The sequence below is a fragment of the Xiphias gladius genome, chromosome 4, assembly GCF_016859285.1.
Source record: "Xiphias gladius isolate SHS-SW01 ecotype Sanya breed wild chromosome 4, ASM1685928v1, whole genome shotgun sequence".
Lineage (NCBI taxonomy): Eukaryota > Metazoa > Chordata > Actinopteri > Istiophoriformes > Xiphiidae > Xiphias > Xiphias gladius.
The window spans coordinates 14,415,302-14,426,860 of record NC_053403.1 but is presented as its reverse complement, the minus strand read 5'-3'; the positions used below and the strand labels follow the sequence as shown (position 1 = coordinate 14,426,860).

General features: G+C 42.4%; 2 protein-coding genes across 2 annotated transcripts; one reads left to right on the top strand and one right to left on the bottom strand.

Moving 5' to 3' along the window:
- Nucleotides 1–113: 113 nt before the first annotated feature.
- Nucleotides 114–3,180, bottom strand: armc1l (armadillo repeat containing 1, like). The gene is made up of 7 exons (XM_040126113.1): nucleotides 3,038–3,180; nucleotides 2,551–2,729; nucleotides 1,842–1,933; nucleotides 1,384–1,567; nucleotides 1,171–1,287; nucleotides 916–990; nucleotides 114–795 (listed from the first exon to the last, which is right to left on the bottom strand). The coding sequence occupies exons 2-7, from the start codon at nucleotides 2,701–2,703 to the stop codon at nucleotides 601–603; spliced, it is 816 nt and encodes a 271-aa protein (XP_039982047.1). The 5' UTR covers nucleotides 2,704–2,729; nucleotides 3,038–3,180; the 3' UTR covers nucleotides 114–600.
- mtfr2 (mitochondrial fission regulator 2) lies at nucleotides 3,177–7,702 on the top strand. Its single transcript, XM_040126112.1, is given in 9 exon segments — nucleotides 3,177–3,365; nucleotides 4,687–4,869; nucleotides 5,064–5,168; nucleotides 5,491–5,503; nucleotides 5,506–5,614; nucleotides 5,875–6,083; nucleotides 6,192–6,513; nucleotides 6,654–6,837; nucleotides 7,112–7,702. Coding segments are annotated over 8 exon segments (1,068 nt in total). The 5' UTR covers nucleotides 3,177–3,365; nucleotides 4,687–4,797; the 3' UTR covers nucleotides 7,166–7,702.
- Nucleotides 7,703–11,559: the final 3,857 nt, after the last annotated feature.

The following is an 11,559-nucleotide window of genomic DNA, read 5'->3' as shown; positions in this document are numbered from 1 at the left end:
TTCACCGATGTGGTTTTACTATTATTGTCTTCCTTTTTTTTCCCTAGCCAAAAATGGAGAACAGCAGAGAAATAAAACAAAAATTACAGTACACATGGACAACATGGGGTAATATTTTGTACATTTATTTTAGCATAAACCGATAAACAATAGAACATAGAAATTTTTTTTTTTTTTTTTTTTAAGCAGGAAACATTTGTAACCCTTTACATGTAGGGAGAAAATGGACAGTTTGATAAAAACTGCGAGGAGACAGATTTTGAGAAAATATTTACACTTGTTGATAATAGTGGATAGAAAACAGCAAAGGTCCAGACAAAAGGATGTTTTTCAAGTGTGTGGGTCTCCATTCAGTTCAAAGTAGAATAGAGCTAGATCCTAAAGTCTGAAGTGCTTTTGAGCGTGTTGATATTTGAAGTTATTCACAGGAATTGATAGAAAGTTGGTGAAGTTCTGACCATGCGCACAAAGCCAGAATGTAGTCCTGTTGTGTGTCCACATCCAGTAATGTCCACTCCAGCCACATACACAGCAGTAGGGAGCAGTCTTTTAGCACAACTCTGCGACACTGATTCGCCCGGAAATCCATCTGCTCCAGTTTCACCAGTAGAAGGTTTTTTTGAGGAAACCGGCAGCAGAATTGAGCCAGCTCCCACTGGAATCTTCCTTGGCTGTAGTGCGGGAAATTGCACGGTCGACCCCCCTCTCTGGGCTCTCCTCTTCCTCTGGGAGGTAGTCTGGTAGAGCTGAGTTTTGCTGCACCTTCACTCCACATGGGTTCAGAGGGATCAAAACCTGAAGAAAGCATTAATAGAGGAGAGAAAATTGAGGTTTTTAAAATATAAATGTCAATTTACACCCGCAATTGTTGAGCTATTTTCCGGTGGATACTCAAAATGTGTGCTCAGTACCCACCTCTTCTCCTGCTTCATTCTTCACCACCTGTTGGGCTGACAACACCTTAGTGGCAGCGATTGCTGATGCCAGACTCTGCAAATGGAGAGAGATCAGGGAAGATGTCTGGGATTAATGGACATCAATCGGACATTAATCAAACAAGATGCACCATTTTCTCATGCCTGATTCCTGCACCAAGTATTTAAACACATTATTAAAAGTTGCAGTAGTTTTTTCCTAAGCAGGAAATGATAGTAAATGTTTGTCTTTTACCTCAGTGGGCAGGTCAGAGCGGATACGGACAGTACACCTTTTGGAGGCCATTTGGAAAGTGAAGCTTATCACTCCTCTGACCTTCAGAAGAGCCTCTTCACACAAGCCACGCTGGACCTTTAACAGAGGGAAACTTTATTGGTTAGCTTACTGGCAATAATGGCAATTGCTACAGTCCTGCATATGAGTGTGATTTTCATTCAGCCTACTCACAGTGCTGTTCAGCCCCTGGATGTGCAGAGTGACAGACTTGGCCTTCTTGTTGGAGGAGTTGATAAAGAACTGTGATTTCTTTCTCCTCTCCTGCTCAGATGAGCTGGCTGCAGGATTGGCTGTTGCACGCAGAATGTCATACACCTCCTGGGCCAAGGCTGTGATGTCAACAGACAGGCCCTCTCTGTGTGGAGAAAAATTCTATTTAATCATGTCAGGGTTGACTGAACATCACCTCTCACATGACAACAAACATTGCTACAAAGTTAAAATACTACGTTTTCTGTACTATAGCATGAAATATTAAATGCATATTACAAAAACATGGAATTCAAGTAGTCGACACTTGCTAGTGTTATTTGAAATTGCGCGTACAATCACAAAAAAAATAGTTCACGAAGACGTGCTCACCAACGTGCCAAGGGTCACCAAGAGTGTGATGAACATGATCTCCTTACCTTCCCATGAGATTCTCCAAGCTCACCATCATACCAAGTTCATTTTTCATGGTGGGGATGTTCGGAGGCAACTCAGCCAAGTAACGCAGGGTCTGAGGAAACACAAAAAGACAGAACATGGAATAACATATACACAAGCTTAAATAAGATGTCCTGACATACTAACTTCATTATTTCCTCAGCTTTAAGGAAGCACAGAATCACACCAGTGTTTCTGCATGTTTTTCACCCATTTGCTAGAAATGGTATTACAAAGCATTAGGGAAAGACTATTTTTCAAAGCATGACATAAACGCCTATTGAAATACATGAATGAGTTTTTTCTACTGCCTTCTAAGCAGTCATTGTTTTGTTTTGTGTTTCAGTAAAGCATGTAAATCAATTTGCAGAGACTGGAAACCCGCTTGATATACTGGAAGGATATCCATCCCAGGGAACATTAACTTGTCCTTTATATTCTAACGGCCACATGATTAGTCACAAAAACAATCGGAGGATTAGCTTGTAAAAATAACTATTGATGGCAGCCCCACACAAGCGACATACAGCACACTAAGATGTTGTGGAAAAAGACTGTTTAAATTATATAATGGAGAAGTATCTCTAATGTGTAGTAAACTGACAAACGTGCAAAAAACAAGGTATTGTCCTTTAATGTATGTAAACACTAACGTGAAACCACCGCACCAGTCGAGCCTCTTCCACCCACCTGCAGAGTTGCGAGCAGAACCTCCGGGTCCCGGTGGTCGAGGAAGAGAACCAGCCCGGGCAGACAGCCCTGGTCCTGTACTATCACCTCTCGGTTCTGCGGTTCAGAGGCCAGGTCCCGCAGCTGACTCACCACTGACAGTGCGTCCATCATCTTTATTAACTGAACCAGACCTGAAACTTTTAAGTGATATTTTCAGTCGATTGAGCCACTTTAACGTTAATGTCGTAGTGGACAAAAAAAAAGTGCTTTATAAAGTAGTTTATAAAAGTTCTATTGAAGTGAACCTGTTTGCTATTGCTAACGTTGTTGCTAGCTAAAGAAGCTAACCACTTTTGGCACGTTATCAAGCGGACCAGCTTCGCAAAAAGACATGTCCGTTCATTTTTATCTCAACGTTTGGACTTTAAACTGTGAAATAACTATAAATGTTATATTATAAGTGCCATAAAAGTGCGATAAATATAGTGAAATTGAGTTTACTTACTCAGGAAAAGTAGCTGCTCGTGGACAAAAATACAAATTCAGTGCTAGGTTTTCGCGACACGCAATTGGTCGAACAGCCGTTGCCCACGCTGCACGCTCAACCACTCCTATTGGTTTCCATACTCACTTGGTCGCAACAGCCAATCGGAGGAGGTGTTGCTGCTGCGGCTTTATTTGACTTCACAGAGTCGCCGCCTGGAAGCGTGACCTGAGGGGGAAGCTGCGAGTTCTCCTTAGCGTTTATCTGCCGTTATAGTTTATGTTGTTGATTGTGCGGAGACTTTCGGATAAATGTAGCTGCACGTTTTTGAGAAGGAAACAAGTTCACGGTAAGTAAACGTGCGGTGTATTTCGGCGTATCCCGCAATGCTTTACCGCCGGCTGCGGTGCCCGTGCGGCATTAACGGTACCCGCAGTGCCCTGAGCGGAGGGTTTCTCTTCTTCGCCTGTAAACTAAAACCCACCGTGAACCATGCGTTTTGCTGATCCCCTGCGGTTTCGCAGCCGAGTCAGCATCCAGCGGTACAGACGGAGACGGCGTCCTCCCTGAGCGAGCGAGCGTGCGTGCGTGTGTGTGTGTGTGTGTGTGTGTGTGTGTGTGTGTGTGTGTGTGTGTGTGTGTGTGTGTGTGTGTTGCCAGCAGGTGACACTTTGACAGTTGCATCACTGATGGACTCCAGGTTCCACGTTGAGTGTTCGTTTTAAATATCACATCCATATCAGTTTTCTTTGAATTTAGCGCCTCCAGCTCTGAAACTGTCCCGGTAAAACGTCACAACGGGTGTTTTCTATGCTTGCAGCTGTTTTATTCTTAGTTAACGGTGTGAGGGACAGATGTTTGAATTCACAGATGCAGCTGAACATTATAATTTTGTTGCACATTTGGTGTAGGCTGGATTTCTCCTATAGGGCAAGTCACTGGCATTTAAAGACAGTCTGATTAACCTTTTAACCTACAGCTATTGGTTGATTGATCGATTAGGCGATGGAAAGAAAATTAATCAATCAGTCAATTTTGAAACAAAAATTCTAAATATTTGAAGGTTCCATATTGTGTTTTTCCTTGTCTCACATTATAGTAACCTCAATATTTGTAGGTCAGAAAAAATAAGATATTTAATAACATTACCTCAAGATCTAGGAAACTATGAAGTGCATTTTTCAATTTTCTCTGATGTTTTATAGACCAGATGATTAATTGAGAAAATAATCAGGAGATTAATCGATAACAAAAATAATTGTTATTTACAAATAGAACCTTCAAACAGCAAGGCAGGAATAAAAGAAACACAAGATAAACTAAAAACACATTAGCACTACAATTTCAAAAGAATAAAATTAAATAGGAAGATTAAAAAACTGAGCCTGAATGGAATAAACAGAAGAATTTAAAAAGAAAACACAGTGCAATCAAAGTGCAAGCTGTGATCAAATAGAGGCAAATTTAATTTGAGAAATAACAGCGGTAAACAAAAGCTTGGACTCCGAGGACAGTAAGGCAACCTGTCCCGGACAATCTGACAGGTCTGGCTGTGGTTCATAATGAAGTAGCAAAGTTCTTCTAATGGTGATGTTAGAATTAATGTCCAAAACTACATTAATAGTATGTGTTTTGTTGTGTTTTTTTTTGTTTTGTTTTTTTTGTTCCAGCTGCCAAGTATGTGACTTAGTGACATCCTTTCTGTGTCGGCCTCTGATCAAGTCAGTCAGCGGAAAGAGGAGCTTTGCAGTCGTCAGCTGGTGCAGGAAAAAGTCCTTCAAATGTCTTTGGTAGAGGATATTCTGGAATTGCTGCACCTTGTCCTGGAGTACTTTGGAGTACCTCCAGACATGGTAAGTGCACAGACACACTTCTGCTAAAACTGTGTTCCTGATTCTCAAACTGGGATCCGGGGACTTGATTAATTGTTTTTACGGGGCCAAGAAAAATCACCAGTTACTTCACGGCGGAGTTCCATCTTAGGGCTGGCATTTTTACGCCAAGATTTAGCCATTTATTTATCCTTCTTTTGTTGTCTCGTCTGTAGCTGGTTCCAGTGTGGGACAGTCAGCAGCGCGGTCAGTATCGTAGCATTGTGCGGATGATTGGGACAAATCTCCCACTGACACCTACACCACGTGTCCACTTTCAGGTACTGTGCGACTTTCTAATAGAGTGAGGAATATCTCTCAGAATCCTTGTAGTTTAGTATGATAGTGAAGACTGCTACAATAAAAAGGATAAAACTATAGGTTGGAATGTCATGAAATGATATATTTGTCTTAACCTTTTCACATTTTACTGAACAAGTCGAGTGGAACTATGTGCTTCACATTCACACTTGCTTATAACAATGCTAACGAAGAAGGCTTTATCTCTGTACTTATCATTCATATCATCTGTGACTGTCTAATTTTTGTCTTGCAGACAGTGACAGAGTGTGTAATCGCTCCTTGTCCCTGTTTTTGCCTCAGATCCCTCTGCTCGCTACAGACGCCATGGATATGTCGACATTACCATGGACACACTTGCCATCCCCTCATTTGCTGATGTACTGTGGGTGTTTGAGGACGAGGGGGAGAGCTTTGCCAAGACCAGGTAAGCACATAAATAGACATAGTACAAACACCCTGAACAGTTTTTCTCTTTACATCCCTCCTCGGCTTGCCTTTTTTGAAAACACAGTGTAAACTGGTAACTTACTTTTAGTCAATCTATCTTAGCAGGAGAACACTGATCATTTTTAAAAGAAAGAAAAGCTTTTGCATTTTTGTTGATGACGGAGAAAAACTGCACTTTCCTACTGTACACAAAATAATGTGGTCAGAAAGTAAAAGGGGCGAAATGTCCACGTCCAGGAACCATTTGCCTCCAAAGAAGCGAAGCACTGTAAATCGAGATGTGGTGAGATACCCAGGACTGGCCTCGAATCGAGCCCAGAGAGGAGGCGGACCTGTAAGACAGACAACTGATCAAGACGCCCTGAAGAAGATCACAGCGCTGGAGAGCGAGCTGCTCAAACTACGAGCTCAGATAGCCATGATTGTTACTGCTGCTCCAGCCTCTGGTACACATCCTTTTTACCTTGTGCCTCAACTTATCACAAAACATACAGATGTTCTCGGTACGTCAAGTGAGTGCTATATTCTGTTTTTTTCCTTTCAACGTGTTTTAGGTCTGACTGAGTGTCAGAATGCCCCAGGCACACCTTTGATGTCTCCTCCCCCTCCACCAGCTCTCACCTCCACACCTCGCAGGGCTGCTCCTCCACCACCTCCACCTCCACCCCCACCTCCCCCCTGCCCCGGCTCCTCCACTGAGACTTTGTCTGTATTAGAGCTGATCCGCCAGCGCAGGAAGAACGAAAAGGACCTTGATAAGGGTCAGCTCAAGCTCCAGGGCTCAAGCCTCGGCAGGGGTTCAGAAGTTAAAGGGGTCCCCTCCATGATGGATGTTCTCAAGGACTTAAATCAAGTCAAATTGCGCTCTGTCGAGAGGTAGGCATCAGGATTGATAGAATATGGGCGTGTGTCAAAAAATCTCTCCTCAGTGTGCCAGTGGATTTAGGCACTTAATTCCCCCCCCCCCCATCCCAGACAACTGTCCCCTCACAAAATATTTCTCTGTTTCCCTCCAGATCTCCAGGGGGCACACCAGTCAGGAGGAGACGCAGTAAGGGGGGGGCAGCATTGCTTAATGACCCAGCAGCACTTATTGCAGAAGCACTGAAGAGGAAGTTTGCCCAGCATCGCCATAACAATTCCTCTGACAAAGAGAATTCAATAGAACTCTCACCTTTCAGCAGTCCGGACACACCTAAGGTTTGTTTTCCACGCACACACCCCATACTCACACCTCTTTCTTTACTTAAGCATATACATTTATTCCTTTCAAACAGTTTCACACTTAATTGAATACTATGTATTTGGTCTAATAGAGCCCTGTCAGCTAAAAGATGTACAACAGGGCCACATACGTGTCTTTGTTGCAAAGTGCCTTTTTAAAGTTTTGTCCACCCCCACGTCTTGTGGCAACAACCGAGCTTGCAAGATTTAAGCTGGCAATAGGGCTGCTAACCTGACACTTCTGTTCCAGGTTCCTCACCAGACCAGACGCAGTCAGGGACGCCGCCACCTGTTATCCCGGTAAATGAGAACTTCTGACCCCAAAAGGTCAAACGTTAGACATGCCATCAGCCAATCACAGCTCCCACAAATGTGCCTCACAAACAAATTACCGCTGCAGCTACTGACTTGCATTTCATTTTTGTTTGTCTAATCTTTTGTTCTTGTAAGAGTGTTTGTCTCACAATGAACAAAGTGCTCGATACTGTTACATTTCTCTTTGTTGGGAGGGTTGAATGTATATTTTTGTTAAAGCTAATGCTGTAAACAAGGGTTTTTGTACAGTCGTTTTGTTTTTGTAAATTGGAGTCTCCAGTGTTATTACACATTGATATCGTTGTGAGCATAGCTCCTTTTTAAAGGAGATAATTTATTTAAGAACGTATGCACAGTATCTTGTAGCTCCATGTCGTCATGTTTCTAAAATCACTTTGTGAGGCCTCAGTTCTTATCTTAACCAATTGAAATGAATAACTGTGTGCTTTGAGATTCAAATAGCTCTATTCTATGCACCTGCTGTTTCAGGATCTATTATTTTATTAAAGTGTTCAAGTGCACTGACCAGTTTTTGTTGGGTTTTTTTTTTTTTTTTTCATGTTTTCTGATAGTTCAGTTTGTGTCCAAATCAAGTCAAAGTAGTAGTTTTTACATTTGAACATCGCATTGATGTTGAAACTGCCACAGTACAAGGAGTGCAGAACATCTTGCAGATGATGTCATTTCACGTTGTTGCACTCAGGGTCGTTTTTTAAGCAGAGGTGAGCTAGGTAGTCGCCAGGAGTGCCAAAGAGGAGGAGGAAATCTTTATAAATTAATTATATACGCCCCCTTTGTTTTTGGAGTTTGACTCACACTAATGGACTAAAATTGAGGCTGTTGCAGCCTCCACTGCATCAAACATGTACATTCTTTTTTGGACCCCACTGTAAATGGATGTGGAGTATCTACTATCTAGAGTAGTCTATTGAGATCTGCAATAAAAAGCTGGTCTAGATAAAAATAAATAAAAGAAACATAAGTGGTAGGTTGACGTAAAGATTTAAAAATTTTCGGGCCCAATTTTGTAGCGGCACAAAGACCACCACAAGTAGCACTCTTACAGTTTGGTCATTTCCTTGACCTTGAAATTCGATTTTAGCTTATCTGTGTGTTTTTTTTGGTGCCAAGCGTCGTGTGCACTGTGCACAAGTGGGAGGAGAGGTGCAAACAGGTGGGAAGTTCTACAGCAACACTTTTTCCACCAAAATACAGTTGTTGGTGTTTTGGTGGAAAATGTGTCTTAGACTTTGTGCTGAGAATAGACGTTTCAGAATCATGTCTGTTTCTGGCACAATGTCAATCTGCTGCCACTTCAGTGACACAGAGTAAATGCAAAGCAATAATGGAATAATGCTTGAAATGTAATTTAACCATTTTAGCTAATCCCTCTCCAGCCAGTGGAGGCATTTATTTAAATCGACATGAAAAAGTTAATGTTTATTTTGTTTTAAAGGAGCAATATGTAAGTGTTTTAGTTTAAACCTTTTAAAGAATTAACCAAGATTATCAACAGAATGCGAAGAAATAAGTTTTGATGTTCTGTCAAAGATGTATATGTATTGTGTTGCAGAGATATCTACTGAAGGTAGCATGCTAACTAGCTGGCCCCGGCACATCCCCTGCTCATAATACTGTTTAGTACTTTCAAGAGGCGATAGTGATTAACAGTAGCGTCCAGTCTGAGAAGATGATAAAGTAGTAACTGTGAGTAGGCTATAAACCTGGGTTGCAGCGTTCCTCTGTCAGCTACATTCCTCCACACTTTCCTCAAGCTCAGCCATTGATGCTGCTGCTCTAGCTGCTTCCCCGATCCCTCGAGTTCCTCAACCTGTCGTGTCTCGTCCTCTACTGTCGCCACTACATCTTCGTTGTCTCTCTGAATGGGAAGACTGGGGGTGAAATCGCCATCATCAGTCGATGATCAAAGAAAACAACCTACCAGATACATAATCAGATTGCAAGGCAAACCTGTGTGGAAAACATTAGTCATTAGTCCGCAGTCAATGCAGGTCTGGCAACTTGTCAGGAACTCTCCTATGCAGAGGTTAGATTTATTCAAGCTAACGTTAGCTCAACATGAGGGTTGAAACCGGCCCACGGATGCAGCGGCCTACCAGAATCTGTCCCAGTATGCCCGATGGTCAGTCTGAATATGGCACAGGGGAAGGGGAGGGGGGAGGAGGGACCAAAGAGTGCATTTCCTTGTTTCTTACGAAAGTGGTGGACACCCCAACTCTGTGGTAATATGCTGCCCCCTATTTTGTTTGGAGTATGAATTCTACAGTTGGTCATCTCTGACACACTGCCCCTTTAAAGCAGGAGCGTCAGTAAATCGGTCTGCATTTATCCACAATTTAGTATGAGTGATTCTTACAATACCTGTAGACCACAGCAGCTTTATACAAAATGAAAAGTATCTCCTTCAGTTCATTAAATCCCTGCAGCCATCTGAAGGCAGCAGGACATATGTTATGATGAATCTGCAACTTCTGATTTGATCAGGACCAGTCTAAGCTGCTCTAAGATGACTCTGTATATCTGACTTTGACTCTGGATTACAGCGGCTCGTCAGTCCTGTGTGTCATTGGCTCCTCTCCAACTTTTCTTTTTAGCGAATGTAGCATTTTGCGTTTTATTGAAATGCATTACAGTGCAAATGCTGTTGTGCCACATTTTACGGCGTGATGTGAGAATTTATGACACGAGGTACAATTTTGTCTGTGTGACTCCTTAACTAACAAATTAGTTAGGGCTGTACTTGCTGTGCACTATCCATCGCAGTAAAAATAACTTTTGTTTGAAGATACTCTAGTATGTTCTAACAAACAGGCCTCTCCTGTTCTGCTCCCTCCTCTGCCATCTGCTGTCAACAAGACGAAAGAGCTAGAAGTCTATAGGTAAAATAGCAGCCCCACGAGGCTGTAATAATAAGATGGATATATTTTGTGTACAAAGTTGGTAGTCTGGTCTTGGAGTGGCTTGATTAGTTCTCGATAAAAGGCACGTGCACTGGGAAGGAGTTTTGCAGGTACAGATCATTCTGTGAGGATATTATGGCATATAGCTTTTATTATGATCATATTTTTAAGTCCTGTCCAGTTCGTCTACACCAAACTAGGACAAACAATTTCTTGTGTATGGGGCCATGTTGAAACCGGAAATGCTGTCTCCATTGCCACAAACTTGGAAGCACCCTATTTCTGAAATGTATTGTATGCTGTAGCATTCAGATTTTCCTTAATTGGAACCAACAAGCATATAGCCCAAACCATTAAAAAGCCCCAGACCAAAAGTATGTGGACAAGAGTGTTTTATTTTATGGTGTACTGCTTTTGCGAGATTATATGGCCAGAGGTGGAAATTTTTGTTGATTCAAGGTGTTACCACTAGGGAAAGGGCCAATGGACATCCAAATGATATTTTATTTCTGACCCTCCGTTGTCAGAGTGAACCTAGCCCACCCAATGGTCTTTTAGGGCATTAAGACTAATTTGATCATCAAAATGAGTCTTAGTGATCAAATTTCAAATTATTTGAAAGGGGTAGGAGTGGTAGAAGTGGAGAGTAAGAAAGGTAAGAAGTGGAGAAAAGGGTGGGGGTTTCAGTGGGAGGGATGTTCTGCTGTAGCTAACCCCTTCTTTTTCTTCTCCCTTGTTTTCTTTGGCTTCTCGTCCTGTTCTTTTCGTAATCATGTTCTCTTTCTACTTGTTTTGAATCTTGCTCTCCTCCTTTTCCTTTGTATTGCTGACAAGCTTCTGAAGAGATAAAAACAGTATTTTTTTATTCAACATCAGCTGAGGCATGGTACCTGAAGCTGTTCGTTCCTGGAGGCTAGGAGACTGATCTGCTTGTCGGTCTGGCGTTCCCTCTTCCTCCATTCGTCCTCCTTCCTGAGCCATTTTTCACTGTGGAGGTTCCTCTCATTTTCCACTTTCTGCACTTTCTTCCTCCCGCTTTCGTTTCTCTGGGCCAGCTCCTGCTGCAGGCTTGCCTATAGTGTGTCACACCTGGTCCCCCACTGTTCTTCACTCCTCTTTAGCTTTTTGGGTATAGATATAGCCCCCGTTTTAAAGTGGCTACATCTAAGTTTTCTCTGCCATCGAATTTGGTTTCTTCGTGAGCAGGTGGTGATTGTGATGGTCGCTTGCGATGAGCTTCAGGCATTGCTGCGTTTACAAGAATAGAGGTTAGAATAGGCCCTCTGAGCAGAGCTACTTCTTCGTCTTCTCATGTTGGACTGAGGGCAGACTGGACGCTACAGTGACTCCCTATCGCAGAGTAGTATTACGAGACGGCTGGTTAGCATGCTAACTTCAGTAGAAGAAAAGAAGGGACAGAAACAAAATAAGAATCAACATCGGCCTTGCTTTCAAAAACTGG